The 20,065-nt window shown below is 38.5% G+C and overlaps 1 protein-coding gene across 1 annotated transcript in view; it reads right to left on the bottom strand.

Annotated features, from left to right (window-relative positions):
• Positions 1–245: 245 nt before the first annotated feature.
• Ak2 (Adenylate kinase 2) overlaps positions 246–20,065 on the bottom strand; it is a 93,265-nt gene continuing 73,445 nt past the window's right edge. The window contains exons 5-6 of the mRNA XM_090385422.1: positions 19,555–19,722; positions 246–506 (exon numbers count right to left, since the gene is read on the bottom strand). Of these exons, the coding sequence (XP_090241548.1) occupies positions 285–506; positions 19,555–19,722 (390 nt within the window). The 3' untranslated portion in view covers positions 246–284. The remainder of the gene's footprint in view (positions 507–19,554; positions 19,723–20,065) is intronic.

The following is a 20,065-nucleotide window of genomic DNA, read 5'->3' as shown; positions in this document are numbered from 1 at the left end:
TAACTGAAATTAAATTCATTATTAATAAACACATTATTAATGATAATCCTAATAATATGATAGATCTGATTATTTAATGAGAAAACATACCACAGATTGATTACTTTATCATTTCTTATGCAAAAGCATGTTTATTCCTATTACTGTACAATATTTAGCGTAATAGCAATAAATATGGTGTCCAAAGAATTCAACTTGATTTTAAAATTTATATTTTTTGTGCCCTGCTTGGAGGTTTTTTTTTTTTTTTTTTTTTTGTATTGATAAAAAAACTGTGAAGTCAGTCAGACAAAATAGACAAAATCTTTAGTTTTTGCCTTTTTAAATGCTTCTTTGATTTTTTCATGAACAATTCCAGGTTTCTCAGAAGCATCAACTCTTGTATGTATTCCCATCTTCTGATAGTAATCAACAAGTGGAGAAGTTTGCTTGTGATAGGTTTCCAGCCGTTTCTTCAAAACTTCAGCAGTGTCATCTGATCTACGAATTAGGGGCTCTCCAGAAACCTGAAATAAAATTTATGAGAATTTTTTTTTTAACAGCTTGAGTCTAATTTTCAGCTTCATGAGAAAAACACAAAAAAATTAAATCAAATAAAAAAATTTGACCAACTCATTAAATAAAGTAAAAAACAAGTGTCACTTGTCTCCACATAAAGCATCCAATAAGTTTACTGATATAAAATATTTAAGGGCAAAGGCCTCATGCTACGAGGTAGAATGACTAACATGTAGGTTAGTGCAAAAGCATCATTTTAATGTAGACATCTACCAAAGTAGTTAAATTAATTAATTAAATTGGCGTCGTTTTGGTTATATCCCATATTATGAATGCCTTCACAACAAGTTGCCATGGTATTGTACTACTTCGAATAAATAACACTTCACCAGTGGAGAAGACTACTGTTATTTATTCTCAGCGGATACCACCACCCAGACGGCACCATTTCAAAGATTGTTGACTTCCCTTCGGTGGGTGGGCAGGTACCCTGGTGTTGTAATAGTGACAACCCAGTTATGAAGTATAACTTCACAATATGAGAGATGCCTGATGGTGTGCAGTGATAGACTATAAAATATTTAAGGGCAAAGGCCTCAATGCTACGAGGTAGAATGACTAACATGTAGGTTAGTGCTAAAGCATCATTTTAGTGTAGCCATCTACCAAAGTAGTTAAATTAATTAATTAAATTGGCATCGTTTTGGTTATATCTCATATTGTGCATACCATCAGGCATCTCTCATATTGTGAAGTTATACTTCATAACTGGGTTGTCACTATTGCAACACCAGGGTACCTGCCCGCCCACCGAAGAAGCCAACAAGCTTTGAAACGGTGCCGTCTGGGTGGTGGTATCTGCTGAGAATAAATAACAGTACAGGTGACCCCCGCTTAACACTGATCATTCGTTCCGGAAAAACAGAGCGCTAAGTGAATCCGCGCTAAGCGAGCGCCGCTTTCCCATAAGGTAACATATGTATTTGTGAGCTGCGGTCGGTGCCATAGGATATTTCCTAATCAATAATAAACGGTAATGAAAAGATGCACAAATGTCGGTCAAAATATTTAATATTCAAATATTTGCACATATAAAATATTCTGCATTACATACGTATAATTATGTGGTAACTACTTGCGTATCAAAAGTAAACTTAAAATTCCAATTAAAATAATGAATTTAATTGATTGAATTTAATCATGAAAAATGTGTGGATTTTGAGTTGAACTTTAGCCCTCTTCCAAATAAACTAAAAGGGGTATTAATTTTAAATGGCCCGCAGCGTTACCACCCAACAATAACGTCAACTGATCCTTCGCCGCTTTGAAACTTGGCATGTTTTTTCTTCTTTCAATATGAAACTTCTTTTAGGCATTCGTTTCCACAAAAGTCCTCTTCATCTATGTTAAAAACTTGTTGAGAAGTATAACACATAATACCCCTCTTCAATAATTTTAACAAGTTCTTTTTTGAAAGTTTCAGCTCCTTGATCTGGCTAATCTCTCTCTCTCTCTTTTTTTTTTTTTTTTTTTTTTTTTTTTTTGTTAATATTTAACTTAACTGAATTCTGCATTGGACATTATCTTCAATAAAATTAAAGTCTTTCCATTTCAATCCTAATAGCCAGCCTAGCCCTAGTTGCTTGCAGTGGAACAGCTACTTTTCCCGCTGCAAAAATTAATTCTTTATTTTTTTATAATTGTTCTTACAGTTAAAGTTGCAAGTCCTAAATTATGGCACACATCCGCTTGTCGTTGACCGGAATCGATTCGCTTCAAAACGTCTAATTTTCAAATTCAGTCTTTTTCTTACATTTATAGTCTTCGTACTGTGCTCAGACGTTGTTGATTTTTCATTCTTTTTTCATTCTTCGAAAATGTAACTGCGTTGGTTGCATTAATTATGATACAATGTTCAAGTAAACTGTCCGTTTCGCACGTTGTCTAATACGGTACTGAGTGATGACTAGACTTCGGATAAATGCATATAACGCAAATATTACAAGCAATATACTTCTCATTTTTTAAAATGTTGATCTAGGAACTACGTAACAAGTCACTGTACTGAAATTAAATTAGCGTGCGAGAAATTTTCACTGAGCGTGGGAAAATTTCTCAAGTCGGCGTGGGAAACGTTTTAATGCTGTTTTGCTATTCATTTTCAAGCTATCGACTCCATCGACTCCAAATGAAACGATTTCGTTAAATATGTCAAAAATGTAATCTGTAAAAGAGCGTTATAGTGATCTGTGACAGCGTTATAGTCAGACACGGGTTATAATATAATAACAGCGTTATAGCGAATCAGCGTATAGCGAACCGCGTTATAACGGGGGCCTGCTGTAGTCTTCTCCACTGGTGAAGTATTATTTATTCGAAGTAGTACAATACCATGGCAACTTGTTGTGAAGGCATTCATAATATGGGATATAACCAAAACGATGCCAATTTAATTAATTAATTTAACTACTTTGGTAGATGGCTACGTTAAAATGATGCTTTTGCGCTAATCTACATGTTAGTTTGCTGATATCTAAATACTGGGAGTGTGTTTCTTGAATGCTGAATATGCTGTTACTGTTACCATGTGGATAACAGTATGTGATAAAAAAAAATAAAAAATTAACAATCTTTATCGTAAGGGTAGAGGTATATGCAAGTACCATGACTATACAAACCCTCCGAGCTAGAGACAAACAAGTGAAAAAGGTTACGTCAGATCAGAAGAATTGTATAGGGTAACAAACCTAGTACAGTCAACAAATTTCCTGACTGGCTGTGCAGTGCAGCACTCAATAAATGTAGTATGATTTGCTGTTCACCAAATTGCAAGTTTCAACTTTCATCTACAACATACAAGTTGGTTAATCATTCAGTACATTTTCTTGCTGTGTTATTTCAAGTGCATTTATTTTATTACTGTCAGTATACCTGTGGACCAGTGTCAATTAACTGGTGATATACTGGGTTATGTTACAAATCTATGGATAAGTTTGGTGAAACTAAAGCATTGCTCTCGACATTTCAAAGGCTTTTTATCATCTTTGGCAAAAAATTCTTCTAAATAAGCTTCCATCTCATGGGTTGTCAACTGTTTTTTAAAATTGGATATCCAGTTTTCTCTCTGACCACTCACTGTGGGTGATAGTAGATGGCTGTCTTCTAACTTCTCCACTAATGCTGGTGTTTCCCAAAGTACATTTCTTTCTCCCACTCTTTTCCTCTTGAATATTAATGATCTTCCACTGACTGGAAATCCTATAATCAGTTTTGCTGATGAGAGCATAAAGAAATTCTATCTTCCAGTTTGAAAAATTTTACCTGCACAACCAGCTTCAATTTCTCAAATATCCACTACCAATTCTTTAAATGCTGATCTCCAGTTACAGTCAGTCCTCGTATAACAACAAGAAATCTTTGTGCAATATAAATAACAGGCCTTATGGGAAAAATAGGGTTAGGTGCTGACCACTGAAGATACATTTATAACAAAAACATTACCAAACACAATTAATAATTATAATAAAATACATATTTTTATTATGATTATTACATAATAAAATATTGCTAATTATTTTTCTTTTATCATTTGCAAACTTGTTCTTGATCTGTTCTTTGTTTGATCTTCTATCCAAACAGATAACAGACGTAGCATCTCTTCCAATTCTTTGTCTTGATGTAATGGATTTTGTTACATTGAGTTGTTCCTTCTATAAAAGTTGCTTTTATTTTCTCTCTGTTCTTTCTAATTGTTCTCAGTGTTGCCTCATTTAGGCCTGTAGCATGCACTATCACATGTTCTTTCATTCCGCTCAAAGCATTTCACAATTTCATATTTTTTGAAAATATTTTCTTTTGCTCTCTGAATCTGCAGTATCTCCACCAGAGCATGCTTCCTTTTCATACTTTTTAAGTATTTTACTCATTTTTAAGGAATAAAGCATTATTAGAGTATAAAAAAAAAAGCAAAATTAAAAAGGCATGCTTCATACGCACAAAGAAAGCAGCACGCACATAGAAACTGAGTAAACAATGCATTAAGTTTGTGTTCAGCCGGGGTGATTCCGCCGCATTCAACTGCCATTTCTTGTAAATGCAAGGTTGAATAATGCATAACAAATTCGGTTCGTGTTATTTGCGAAATCGTACCCCTATATATAGACTGGCAGAATTACTTAACAAGTACAGGTCATTGTTTAAAAAAAAAGCCGTAATTAGGGTTGAATTTGAAAGTGCCTGCAATTCTGCCCAGACACGATAGGAGAGAGTATATGATGAGAGCCTTGTCGATCAATTCGGCCCTGGAAAGATCGTGCGAGGCTCAAGGGTTAGAATTTGCTGATGCTATAGATGCAGTGTAAGGCAGGTCGGAAAACTGCTAGCTTGGGGTGGGATACAAGGACTAATAGATTAACAGTGGCCACTGGCAGAGGTGAAAGTGATTCTTGCACTGCTTCTATTGGAATGAGCAAGCAGCATAGAGAGAAAGTTGCTGGGGATTTCAAGAACTGCTGGGAGTCAGCATGGAGCAAGTAAATACATAGGCTGTGTTGGGGTAACTAAGAGTAGGAACAGGTGCATGTATACCTGCATATACACCAATACTAGAAGTATAGCAAATAAATTTGATGAATTTGAAGTGCTGGTCACGACATCAATGGCAGATATTGTTGGGATATTAGAGAGGTGGTGTCACACAGATATAAGGAATGCAGAACTGGAATTTGGGGAGTATAATGTGTACAGGAAGGAGAGACAAGATAGGAATGGAGGAGGGGATATACTATTAGTTAAGAAACACACAAAATCCAAGGAAGTGAAGCCAGTTGACATCGCTGGACAGTGCAGTGTTGAGTCAGTTTGGTGTGACATAAGCATTGGGAGATCAAAATTGAGAGTAGGAGTGTGCTATAGGCCTAATGACTCTGATGAGTATAATAAGGAACTGTACAGGTAAATTGAGTGGGCCAGTAAATCAGAGAGTCTTATAATGGGAGATTTTAATTTCCCAGATATTGACTGGAATTTGGGGGCTGGTCACTCACACACTACCAAGGCTTTTGTGGATTTATTAGATGACTGTTTTCTACATCAGCATGTTCGGGAGGCAACTGGAGGGAGGAATACTCTTGATCTGATTATCAGTAGTGATTCTTCATGCAATAAGAATCTGCATATAAAGGAACCACTGGGTGGCAGTGTGCTGAAGTGAGATGTACTCAAAGAGGTAACTACAATCAGGGAAAAAGGGAAGGGTTTTTGCTTTCGTAAAGGTCACTAGGGTGGTCTGAGACAGTATTTAAACTCTATACGGTGGGAAAAATTGTTTTACCAACATCAAATTCAAGATGGGAAGCATTCAAAGAATTTATCTTGGAAGCTACTAGGCTTTACATACCAACTAAGAAATATTGTTCAAGAAATATTGCTTAAATGGATGTCAGATGAACTAATTAGACATGTGGCAGAGAAGAAAAATGCATGGGATACATATAAATTAATGGGTGACATGGAAGCCTATGATAGATATAAGCTGCTCTGTAACCAAGTTACAAAGGAGATTAGCATTAGTAGAGGCATAGGATGCATGAAAGCAAGCTTATGCAGCATCAGCTAGAAAAAAAAAAAAAAAAAACCTTCCACTTCACCCCTCTGTTCGTTCGAAATACCTGTCCAGCTGAGCCTTAAATTTATTTAGGCTATCAACTTCCACAACAAGGGATGGAAGTCTGTTCCACCAACCAACTACCCACACATCTATCCTACATCTGTCTTTCCTCAATTTGAATTTATGCCCTCTCAGGTGATTATTCTGAGCAAGAGGCAGAATCCCATCAGCATTGAGCATGCTCAAACCATTCAAGGCTTTATACAAAGGGTACTAGGAAAGTTTTGCAATACAGCTTTGTTTATTTAATTTTTTCAAAGTAATTTCCTCTACATTCAATACACCTCTCCATCCTCCGAAACCAATCTTTAAACCAGTTCTGCCAAGTTTCACTAGGGAGTAAAGCACACTCGTTGTCCCAAGCCCGTAGAAGGTCCTCATCACTGGAAAACCGCCTCCCTTTTAGCTTCATTTTCACATGCGGGAACAGTGCAAAGTTGCAGGGAGCAAGGTCTGAACTGTAGGGAGGGTGCTCGAGAAGTTTCAGTCCTGTCGTGGTCAAATATTCAGTGCAGGCTTTGGCGCACTAAGCTGGAGCATTATCGTGATGGAGGTACCAGGTGTCCATTCTTGACTTTGGCCGCAGGTTCTTCATAGATCCAATGACTTTAGGCAGGCATTGTTCAGTATACCACTTAGCTGTGACTGTCTTCTGCGTGTCCAAAACGACACGTTCCACAATTCCACTCAATTTGAAAAATACAGCTATCATTTTCTTCTTTACAGATCGGGATTTTCTGACAATTACGGGTGTGTCGTCATCATCAAGGACCCAAACTTTGTTTTGAGCCTTGGTCGGCAGATCGTAATAGTACAGCCAAGTCTCGTCACCTATCACGATGTTGTTCACATACCGAGATTGTCCCTTATCAAACTTTTTTAACATCTCCCAGCACCAAGTCACACGTCGTGTCATCTGCTCTTCAGTCAGTTGATGCGGCACCCAGAGAGAACAAAGTTTCTTCACGTGCAAATGATCTTGCAGAATCGAACGAATTGCTGGTGCATTTAGGCCCAAAGTATCCTCTATCTGTTGGTAGGTCACTCGCCTGTTTTCGTCAAGCATTTTCCTCACAGCAGTAACGTTTTCCTCCGTAACTGACGTTCGTGGCCTTCCCGGCCTCTCAGAATCCTCCAGAGTGAAATTTCCCCTTTGGAATTCTCTATACCAGCTGAATATCGTTGTATGATGTTGACAATCATCATCTAGTGCAAGAGTCATTTCTTCTAAGCACTGGTCTATGGTTAAACCACGCATGAAATTATATCGCAAAACTGTCCTTATCTCATTTCGTGACCACGATGCCATCGCAAGCACTTTACACTCTCACTACTAATGAATAACTGAGCCCATCGACCTGGCGCGGCGGCTACTATGCACGTATGAACATGTCTCAACATGCAGCAACAAGCAGCTTCCTGTGATTCATTGTTGCGTCATATTGCAAAACTTTCCTAGTACCCTTTATACACCTCTATCAGATCATCTCGCCAGTGCCTAGTCTCCAGACACTGTAATTTGCAAAACTTATGCCTTTCTTCGAAAGAGCAACCCTTTGTTCCATTCACTAACCTTGTTGCCCTTCTCTGTACTCGCTCCAGCAGCTCTACGCCCTTCTTGAAATCAGGCCTCAATATCTGTATACAGTAGTCAGGGTGTGGCCCGACCATTGCCTTATACAAGGGAATAATCACCTCCTTATCCCTGCTAGAAAAATTCCTGTATCTCATTGATAAGACACAATGAGCTACTCTTGCAGCCCGTCTGCACTGCTCAGAGAACTTCATATCTGCCTGCACAACCACCCCCAGGTCCCTTTCATTCTCTACCACTGTCAGTGTAGTACCACAGAGTTGATACCTTCCTCTGGGGTTGCTGTTTCCCATATGAAGTACTTTACATTTGTCAATGTTAAACTTCATTTGCCACCTCTCAGCCCATCTGCTCAACCTTTCCAGATCCTGTTGCAGCAGCATAGCTTCAGTAGTGTCCTTAACAACCCTGCCAACTTTTGGATCATCTGCAAACTTGGACATTAAGCTTGATATACCATCATCAATATTATTTATAAATACCGAAAACAATAATGGACCCAACACTGAACTCTGAGGAACTCGACTAATAATATTAGTCCACGATTAGCAGTGTCCATTGATTACCACTCGTCTTCTCCCCCTCAACCAACCCTTTCTCGATAGCAGCAATTTTCCATGTGCAACAGTATCAAAAGCCTTTCTTAGATCCAACTATATAATATCAAAGTTATTCCCTGCATCCAGTTCTTTTGTGACTGCATCATAGTATCCAATCAATTTGGTCAGGCAAGACTTCTCCTTAACAAAACCATGCAGTGTCCGAGCTATAACTGAAGTTTTGTCTAGATGATCCTGCGGTGCTTCTTTAACCAGTGCCTCCATTAATTTTATGGAACAGAAGTTAAACTCACAGATCTATAATTACTTGTGTCAGCCTTTGATCTTTCTTTGTGAATTGGGGTCACATTTGCACATCTCCAGTCTATGGGTACCTCCCTTGAGTCCAATGAAGCTCTCATAATTATGGCTAAGGGTTTGCTTACTTCCTTTGCTGCCTCCTTTATTAGGCAGGCAAAGACAGATTATGAGAAATCATTGGAAAAGCATGCAAAGAATTCTTTACCTATGTAATCTGTAAAAGGAAAGCGATAAATCAGATTGGTCCACTGGATCTTGATGGTTCAACTGTTGATGATCCTGCTCAGGTAGCTAACAAACTAAATGAATATTTTGCATCTACATTCACCCATGAGTAGTTATTCAGAGAGGGAAATGCCAGAGGTGAGTTAAACTCTGGCAGTGAGCTGGATAATTTTGTAATAACTGAGAGGAAAGTGAAAGAGAAATTGTTGAAGATAAACATAAAAGAGGCACCCGGGGTGGACGGGATCTATCAAGTTATATTAAAGGAGGCAGCAAAGGAAAGCTAAGCAAACCCTTAGCCATAATTATGAGAGCTTCTTTGGACTCAGGGGAGGAACCAATGGACTGAAGATGTGCAAATGTGACCCCAATTTACAAAAGAGGATCAAAGGGCAACACAAGTAATTATAGACCTGTTAGTTTAACTTCTGCTCCAGGAAAATTAATGAAGGCACTAGTTAAAGATCACCTCGCTGGTGCCTAGTCTCCAGACACTGTAATTTGCAAAACTTAAGCCTTTCTTCGTAAGAGCACCTCTTTGTTCCATTCACTAATCTTGTTGCCCTTCTCTGTACTTGTTCCAGCAGCTCTACATCCTTCTTGAAATGAGGCCTCCAGACCTGTATACAGTACTCTAGGTGTGGCCTGACCATTGCCTTATACAAGGGAATAATCACCTCCTTATCCCTGCTGGAAAAATTCCTGTTTATCATTGACAATACTCCAGGAGCTACTCTTGCAGCCCGTCTGCACTGCTCAGAGAACTTCATATCTGCCTGCACAACCACCCCCAAGTTCCTTTCATCCTCTACCACTATCAGTGTAGTACCATAGAGTTGATACATTGCTCTGGGGTTGCTGTTTCCCATGTGTAGTACTTTACATTTGTCAATGTTAAACTTCATTTGCCACCTCTCGGCCCATCTGCTCAACCTTTCCAGATCCTGTTGGGGGCAGCATAGTGTCAGTAGTGTCCTTGACAACCCTGCCAACCTTTGTATCGTCTGCAAACTTGGACATTAAGCTTGATATACCATCATCAATATCATTTATAAATACAGAAAACAATAATGGACCCAACACTGAGCCCTGAGGGACTCCACTAATAACATTAGTCCACGATGAGCAGTGTCCATCGATTACCACTCTCTGTCTTCTCCCCCTCAACCACGCCTTTATCCATAGCAGCAATTTGCCTCCAATGTCACACTGCTCCAATTTGTGTAGCAGTCTTCCATGTGCAACAGTATCAAAACCCTTTCTAAGATCCAAGTATATAATATCAAAGCTATTCCCTGCATCCAGTTCTTTTGTGACTGCATCATAATATCCAATCAAATTGGTCAGTAAGACTTCCCCTTAACAAAACCATGCTATGTCCGAGCTATAACTGAAGTCTTGTCTAAATGATCCTGCAGTGCTTCTTTAACCAGCGCCTCCATTAATTTTCCTGGAACAGAAGTTAAGCTCACAGGTCTATAATTACTTGTGTCAGCCTTTGATCCTCCTTTGTGAATTGGAGTCACATTTGCACATTTCCAGTCTATGGGTACCTCCCCTGAGTCCAAGGAAGCTCTCATAATTATGGCTAAGTGTTTGCTTACTTCCTTTGCTGCCTCCTTTAATATAACTCGCCTGGTGAGATCGGCAAAAGGGCGTCCTTATGAAGAAAGACTTCGAATATGTGGGTTGCAGAGTTTGGAAACTAGACACCTTAGAGGAGATTTGATTGAGGTGTTTAAGGCTCTGAGAGGCATCAGTAAAATGAATGAGGACAAAATTTTCAAGATTATAAATGATGCTAGAACTAGGGGACATAAATTCAAGTTACGGGGGGAAATGTTTAGATTGGACTGCAGGAAGTTCTATTTTAGCCAGCGAGTTATAAATTACTGGAATAAGTTGCCTTCATGGGTGGTAGAGGCCGACAGTTTGGGGAAATTCAAAGGCCATCTGGATAGTACTTTCGGGTAAGGGAAGCGCATAGGATGATAGGTTTAATTTCCTTTTTATTTATTTTATTTTTTTTTATTTATTAATTATTATTATTTAGTTATTTATTTATTTATTTATTTTTTGTTTTTATCATTGTTTTGTTCGGATTTTTTTTTTTTTTGGCTGGTGCAGCATAAGCCATAGGTTTTCTTGCACCATGCGGCCGTTACTAATACTAACTAGATAGATCCCATCCACCCCAGGTGCTTTTCTTGTGTTTATCTTCAACAGTTTCTCCTCCACTTTACTCCCAGTTATTTCAAGATTCTGTAGCATACTGCTAGATTTGAATACACCTCTGGCATTCCCCTCGCTGAATAACTCCTCATGTGTGAATGTCGATGCAAAATATTCATTTAGTTTGTTAGCTACCTGAGCAGGCTCATCAACAGTTGACCCATCAATATCAAGTGGACCAATCTGATTCATCCACTTCCTTCTAGAGTTTACATAAGTAAAGAACTCTTTGCTGTTTTTCTTTGCATCCCTTGCCAAGGATTTCTCGTAATCTGCCTTCGCCTGCCTAACCTCCTTTGTAACTTGGTTGCATATCAACTTGTATCTATCATAGGCTTCTGTGTCATGTGTTAATTTGTAAGTATCCCATGCATTTTTTTTCTCTGCTATATGCCTCATTAGTTCATCTGACATCCATTTTGGCCTAAACCTTGAACAATATTTCCTAGTTGGTATGTAAAGCCTAGTAGCTTCCAAGATTAATTCTTTGAATGCTTCCCATTTTGAATTTGCTGTTGGCAACATCATCAGCTGGTCCCACTGTATAGAATTTAAATACTGTCTCAGTCCATCATAGTCGCCTTTACGGAAGCAATAACCCTTCCCTTTACCCCTAATGGTAGTTACCTCTTTGAGTAAATCCCACTTCAGCACACTGTGATCGCTGCCACCTAGTGGTTCATTTATCTGCAGATTCTTAATGCATGAAGAATCACTGCTGATAATCAAATCAAGAGTATTACTCCCTCTAGTTGCCTCCTAAACATGCTGATGTAGAAAACAATCATCCAATAAATCCACAAAAGCCCTGCTAGTGTGTGAGTGACCAGCCCCCAAATTTTGTTAAGGGAAGTCTTGCCTGACCAAGTTGATTGGATACTATAATGTGTTCACAAAGGAACTGGATGCAGGGAATAACTTTGATATCATATATTTGGATCTTAGAAAGGCTTTTGACACTGTTGCACAAATTGGAGCAGTGTGGCATTGGAGGCAAATTGCTACTATGGATAAAGGGATGGTTGAGTAGGAATCAATGGACACTGCTCATTGTGGACAAATGTTATTAGTGGAGTCCCTCAGGGTTCAGTATTGGGTCCATTGTTGTTTTCTGTATTTATAAATGATATTGATGATGGTATATCAAGCTTAATGTCCAAGTTTGCAGAAGATACGAAGGTTGGCAGGGTTGTTAAGGATACTAATGACAGTATACTGCTGCAATAGGATCTAGAAAAGTTGAGCAGATGGGCTGAGAGGTGGCAAATGAAGTTTAACATTGATAATTGTAAAGAACTACATATGGGAAACAGCAACCCCAGAGCAACGTATCAACTCTGTGGTACTACACTGACAGTGGTAGAGAATGAAAAGGACCTGGGGGTGGTTGTGCAGGCAGATATGAAGTTCTCTGAGCAGTGCAGACAGGCTGCAAGAGTAGCTCATGGTGCCTTGTCAATGATATACAGGAATTTTTCTAGCAGGGATAAGGTGGTGATTATTCCCTTGTATAAGGCAATGGTCAGGCCACACCTTGAGTACTGTATACAGGTCTGGAGGTCACATTTCAAGAAGGATGTAGAGCTGCTGGAACGAGTACAGAGAAGGGCAACAAGATTAGTGAATGGAACAAAGGGGTGCTCTTACGAAGAAAGGCTTAAGTTTTGCAAATTACAGTGTCTGGAGACTAGGCACCAGCGAGGTGATCTGATAGAGGTGTATAAAGCCTTGAATGGTTTGAGCATGCTCAATGCTGATGGGATCTCTCCTCTTGCTCAGCATAATCACCTGACAAGGCAAAAATTCAAATTGAGGAAAGACAGATGTAGGACAGATGTGCGGAAATTTGCCTTTAGCCAGCGGGTAGTTGGTTCGTGGAACAGACTTCCATCCCTTGTTGCGGAAGTTGATAGCCTAAATAAATTTAAGGCTCAGTTGGACAGGTATTTCGAACAAACGGAGGGAGTGGAATAGGTTTTTTTTTTTTTTTTGGTTTTTTTTGGCTGATGCTGCATAAGCTTGCTTTCCTGCATCATATGCCTCTACTAATGCTAATTTAGGCCTGTAGCACATGTAATATCAAATGGTCTTTCATTTCGCTCAAAGCGTTTCACAATTTCATATTTTTTCTCTATCGACAGAGGCGGACTTGCCATAAGCCTTCCCGGGGAAACCCCGGTGGACCGACCAGAGGCCAGTGTGATTTTGGCCATAAACACTAGTATGAGGCCACTACAAATTTTCCCGGGTAAGAATTTTTGACCGAGTCCGCCTCTGTTTATCGATATTGCTTTTCTTTTTCTCTCTAAATCTGCAGTGTCTTTACCAGGATGCTTCCTTTTCACACCTTTTAAGTATTTTTCTCATTTTTAGGGAATAAAGTACAATTACAAAATGAGGAAGCATGCATGATACACATAAACAAAGCTGCGCACGTGAAGCAACTGAATAAACAACACCGTAAAAGAATTGACACACTATGAACACCTCACTAGCTCAAATTTTACTAAAGCACATTTCTGGGGGTTACTACCATAAAACAATAAAAACAATTTTGAGTTGCATTCCTGCTAGTGGAATGTGTTATAAACTGGTAGAAACGCGATCTAATTGCATTTTCGATAATATTGATAGCTGGAATTGTGTGGGTTTTTACGTTATTATGGTGAAATGTGTTTCCCCTTCACTGATATAAAAACAAATACATTTTCATAATCTTCTCTTCTTTCCTATTGTGTTGCATTCAGTTGGGGTGATTCTGCGTTCGACTGCCATTTCTTGTAAACACAAAGGCGAATCGTGCATAAGCGAATTCGGTTCGTGTTATATGTGATATTGTTCCCCTATTTATAAATCGTGTGTGATCGAATTCGTGTAGTGTAAACTCGTATTATATGAGGACTGACTGTACTTTGCTTTTCGATTTAAAGTTCCTTTTTTCAACCACATGGTCAAGTATTTTAATAATATTTCAAAATACTAATAATTATCAAAAAAAATAATTATACAAGGAAGTGAGTTTAGTTATGATATGAGTTTGCTTCCTCCTCGTCTCCTTCAACCCCTATACTCCAGGCTAAATCACATATAATTGGCATATTAGATCACTACGAAAAAGTAGATGTCATTATTTCTAAGCATACTTCTCTATACAAAAGCCCACCACTGCTGTCTATTTGATTATTAGTCTTTGCCAGTATATTAATAACCGAAAAAAAATGTTAAAAATTATAATGATACAGAAGTGGTGTATGCTACAAATTTGCAAAATTTATTTAGTTTTCTAACTGTTAATTACGTTTTTTTGCGGTACACTTATTTACATCTCACGGAACACTAGCGTTCTGCAGAACACAGTTTGGGAAATGCTGCGTTAGGGGAACAAAGGGGTGCTCTTACCAAGAAAGACTTATAAGTTCTACAATTTTCAGCAACTGGAGACCAGGCACCTAATCTACATCCTTCCTAAAATGAGGTCTCCAGACATGTACACAGTACTCAAGGCATGGCCTGACCATTGCCTTATACAAAGGGATAATCACCACCTTTTCCCTGCTAGCAAAATTCCTATATATCATTGACAAAACGCCATGACCTGCTCTTGCAGCCTGGCTGCATTGCTCAGAAAACTTCATATCTGACTGCTCAATTACTCCTAGGTCTTTTTCGTTTTCTACCAACTTAAGTGTAGTACCACACAGTTGGTACGTTTCTCTGGGGTTACTTCCACCCATATGCAGTACTTTGCATTTGTCAATGTTAAACTTGAGTTGCCACTTCTCAGCCCATCTGCCCAAATTTTCTAGATCCTGTTACAGTAGCACACTGCCATTACTGTCATTATCAACCCTGCCAACCTTTGTATCATCTACAAACTTCGACACTAAGCCTGATATACCTGATATATGCTCTCATCTGTATACATATTCATTAAATTTGGCTGAAGATTCTTCACTGGAACTTTTTTTTAAATTTTTATGGCTTCTGTTGAAGACAGATGCAGTTGGTGGTACTGTAATTGGTGGGTTGTTTTCACTATCTATTATATACCGTTCCTTAGGAGATTGCTGTGAAGTTGTGAATAATTCTCGGGCCCAATCTGCAATAGACATGGCTGGGGGAACTGACACATCAGTTTGTGCCGCTGCTGCCCAGGTATGTTTTGGTGTAGTAGGAATAATTTGTTTCCTTGCCTCCTCGTAAGTGACTTTCTGCTCTACTTTTTTTTTGGATTATTTTCCCTGTTTTCCATAGTTTGCAGGACTTTGAATAAGTGGCATGTTGGACTTGACAATTTGGCCAATGTTGTGTTTCAACATCGCATTCCATTTTGTGTGATTTTGACCTACAGTTTGGGCTCACTGCATCCCCTCAGCAGACAGTTCGAGAGTGCCTAAATTTTTTAATTTTGTGTTAAAGCCAGCAATTAATATAGCTGGCTTTAACAAGCTGACCACCTTTTCTGATCATAATCCACATAGCTTGTGTGACTTTTTGTTCTTTTAATTCTTGGACCAGTTAATCTTCCATGACATTGATCAAATCCCACTCTGCAATTACCCCTTTGGAGGTATTTAGTGTTGCATGTGGGGTAACTTGCATGGGTATACCACCAAAGGTTGAGAGCTTTAGCAGAGTCACTGATTGCTTACAACTCACACTTTCAAGCAAATTTCTGGTCTTTTCACCATTTTAGGCAAACCTGCTGAGCTTTCCAAGCACTTCTGTGTGAGAAATGGGGAGTACTCATGCATTTGTTAAATAAGGAGTGAAAGATGGGCATTCTTGTTTCTCTGTGCCAGTATGCAGTCTTTTCATGGCCAGCGTCATTTAATTTAGAACATGATGAGCATCTAGGCTCAATTAGAGGGTAATTATCAAATTTCATGCTAATTCCTTTTAGCCCTGGGGAAGTAGCTCTTTCCGGCAGGAGCGATGCAAACCAGTGACCAAGTGATCAGAGCAGTGACGTTGCGAGCGGAGGATGATTTATGAAAATAAACTAGTATTCACACTAGGAAGAAACACTACATAAATGCATAGGAAAATCGCTTGGTAACTATCGCTTGGCACTCAGGGCCGAGAGAGGGCATAACATACAGTGTTTACTGCCTTGTGGCAACTCCACATAGCATACTCTGTGTTGCAGCACAAACTCTGTAGAGGTGATGGTGTGAGTTGTTGTGTAGTCTGTGCAGTATGGGGTTATGTTGGTATGTTGTTCCTCTGGCCACTTAGACCCCAGATTGTAGAGTATAAGGTTCTCTGGCTGGTGCAAACCCTGGCATCCCCAAAGCTTGCCAGGAAGAACCCCCTAAAAAAAGGTTTTTGTTGGAAAGGAGCATTGATAAGACAGTTTGAGTAGGGGAGTACAGATGAAGGTAAAGAAGGTGGATGATAGGGAGCCTTCCACCTGGAAACAGAAAAAGATACCCCTGGAGTGGGAGCCTATCCTCCACAGAGGAGGGCTGTTAAAAACAGAGAAAGATTTGGGGTGGCAGGGTCCACCAAACAAAATGTTTGGATGGGAGATAAGGTGAAGTGGATTTGGAAGGGGAGTAAAGTAATAGGATAAGAGTGCACTATATGGGGGGGGGAAACATTGCACTATGATAAAAAATCCCACACTGGCCATACCAGCTGCAGTCAGTGTCAACAGATCCACACCATGCCTTAACCCCAGAGGCTCACATGTGGTGAGTATGGGCTTGGCACATCCAGGGTCCTGAGCTGGATATCATCATTCTTCTCTTTCTTGGTGATTGTTCACTTGTTCTCTCTCTCACACAAATATACACTGCATGATATTACTTTCTCTCTCATATGCCATCTTAAATCAATCACTTTTCAAAAAGATATAACACAGTTACCATCTAAATATAGACAAAACATACTAAGATATACACACTTTTTTTTTTTTTGAACTGGTCACAAGCATTCATTCAGCCATCGTACAGCTTACACAGATGATCTGGTGTTCATACACATTTCAACAACTTAACCTGCAGGCTTCAGAAATCATATATATATATATATATATATATATATCATCAAAACTTTGAACTAGAACTGTCCAATTGTTTTGGTGTGCTGCAAAACATTCCTAACACAGATATTTCGAATGAATAATGATGAAGGCATTGAAACTATTGCAAACACTGCCCTTGCACCTACTGTAAAACAAGAAAAACCAGCCAGAATATCAAAAGAAATAATTGCTAGGTTGAAAAAGCAAAGTGAAATGTTGAAAATTGGAGGCCAGCCAGTATGTAAAGCTCTAGCCAAACTATTTTCAAAATGCCTTCTACTTAACAAAGTACCTATAGCACGGAAAAATGCAAAGCAATCCTACTGCACAAAAAAGGTGACAAGGCAATTTAAAAACTACCGACCAATAGCTAATTGCCAATTGTCGATAAGATTTTCACAAAGATACTTTAAGAGGAATAAGAACAATATTTGGTACAGCACAACTCAAAGAACAAGTAGGTTTCAGAAGCAGCTTCAGTATACTGGATCACATCCAAACAGTGCTGTTGTAGTTGGGTTTTAGGAGCATTAGCTACTAAGACCATATTGCCGTGTGTATTTTTGGCTGATGCTATATAAGCTTGCTTTCTTGCATCAAATGCCTCTACTACTATGTGCAATTGCACACATTTATACTTATACTCACACACATGTACCTATGAACAGTGGTACCCTCATATGCACATAAATACATGCTATTGTCTAAGCTTATACAAGTATATCAGGGCACATTCATTCACATAAATATTTATACATTCTTAAATTCAATTACCAACACTTACACTTTCTGTGACATTGAGGTATGGAGAAAAAAAATTTTTTTTGGGGGGGTTGGAGAAGAATTTACATTCTCATTGGTGAAAACACCGATATCTGAACACTGTGGGGAGAGGGCAATGTAATCCTTCAGTTTGAAGGTGGGAAACACACTACACTGTTATTTTGTCCATGCATGGCAATAAAAATTTTCCTGGCCACTGTACTCACCCAATATTATACCACTTGGCTTCCTGTGGGGGTAAAGTTAAAGATGTATTCTATACTGCTGGTAGACTTACCAACTTTGAAGCAGAGGATCACAGATGCTACTGCCACTATTATTCCAGAAATGTTGCAAAATATAGATAGTGGGGGGGGGGAGGCACAGAAGGATTCCATTCGGGCATTCATTATTGACTACAGCTGTAGAACAAAACCTGATAAGTACAGGCTGGCCTCGATTAACGTGTTTAATTCATCCCGCGAGCGCATCGCGCAAAACCGAAACGTGTTAATCGAATACAATAATCAATAGGAAAAATTATAATTGGTCCTTGACCTTCTGGAATGTCCATAAAGAATTTTAAAAATACCTTTTAAATAACTTTTTAACTGTATACAATGTAAAAGATAATGAAAATAATCATGGAATTAAATGTTTATTGCATTAAAACAGCGGTTCCCAAACTGCACGCCGCGGAATATTTTAAATTTTCGAGGGAAACACAGCGATACTCGACATCTGTCGGACACCGCACGAACTGCTAGCTCGAGGTAGTTCACAGTTTCAGCATTTCTTTTTAAGTTGTTTGGACCTAACTACTAAACGGAACTGTTAGGTATTTCTTTTGGTCTGGGTGCACCTTGAAAAAATTACTGAGACACTAAGGGCGCCGTGAACCGAGAAAGTTTGGGAACTTCTGACATAAAATACACAATGAAGAAATGACTGTTGCGGAAATATTTGAACAGTTTTGACTTTCTTTTCATCAATGAATTTCCAATAGCTGACAACAATCTTCTCTGGGCCCTGCAAATAAATATCGCAAAAAAACCCCAAACCTTTTGTTTGAGGTTCTCTGCGATACGAAAGATTTCATCTAATTCTTTTACCGTTATCTCCTTCGCGGTAACATTTTCATCTGGCTCATTTAAAAATTTGAATTTTTATGCAAGTGTGCATTGACTTTATTAGCAGGAGACAAACAAGTAACACATCTTCTTCCGATGGTTGATGGAATACACCGAGGCGGGCAGCAGACAAATGTTTGTTTATTGACTGTACGACTCGAGGTAAGCTTAACACGCGATTCAAATCTTTTTCAACTATCGCATAAAAAAAAAAAAAAAAAAAAAATTGCGTTAATTGGAAATTTGCATTGCGTAAAGTGGTATAATTTTTCAAATAGCGTTAACTGAAACTCGCGTTATGCGAGGCCTGGCTGTATTATCCATTAGATGATAATGATAATTTATGTTACTTTTGCTTGTTCTGGAATCATTAAATTTTGAAATAAGGTCATACTTTTGTTGACACCCTGTATTCTAAATCCATTAAGTGATTATATGTAATTCATAAGCCCAGTCACATACATATAATTGTACAAAAACTGCTCGTGTGTGTATATACCTAAAAAGAATTGTAAAACCATCTATCTTAAGAGTGTATAAAATTTTTAAAAACTTACATCATCTACCATGGCCTTCTTTGGAGGACTGAATTCTTCATGATATGTTCGACCGCTTGAAGGATGAATTAACCTTCCTGTTATTCGACGAACCAGTAAAGAATCATCGATTCCAAATTCTACAACAGAGTCTAACTTTGTATTCCTTTTATGTAATACCTCATCAAGCTAGGTAAATAAAGAAGAAATGCATTTAAGAAAAGGCAACTAAATATTCATAAATTAACATGTGTCTATTTAATACCGTATACATATGTTTATGTTAAATCTTATACACACATTCAATTTACTATCATATATAAAATGTTTAAAGAGAGATGACAAATTCTGAGATGAGTTTTAGAGCACAAAATAAGGATGGGGGGGAATTATAAACATTGTCCAAAAATTATTTCTTTAGAGCTTACGGTATTAGCATAGGCATATGATGCAAGAAAGCAAGCTTATGCAGCATCAGCCAAAGAAGAAAAAAAAAAAAAACCCACTTCCATTTCACCCCTCCGTTCGTTCG

The sequence above is a fragment of the Mastigoproctus giganteus genome, chromosome 11, assembly GCF_048544385.1.
Source record: "Mastigoproctus giganteus isolate SK-2022 chromosome 11, ASM4854438v1, whole genome shotgun sequence".
NCBI classification, from domain to species: Eukaryota; Metazoa; Arthropoda; class Arachnida; order Uropygi; family Thelyphonidae; genus Mastigoproctus; species Mastigoproctus giganteus.
This window is presented reverse-complemented; position numbering and strand designations above follow the sequence as displayed.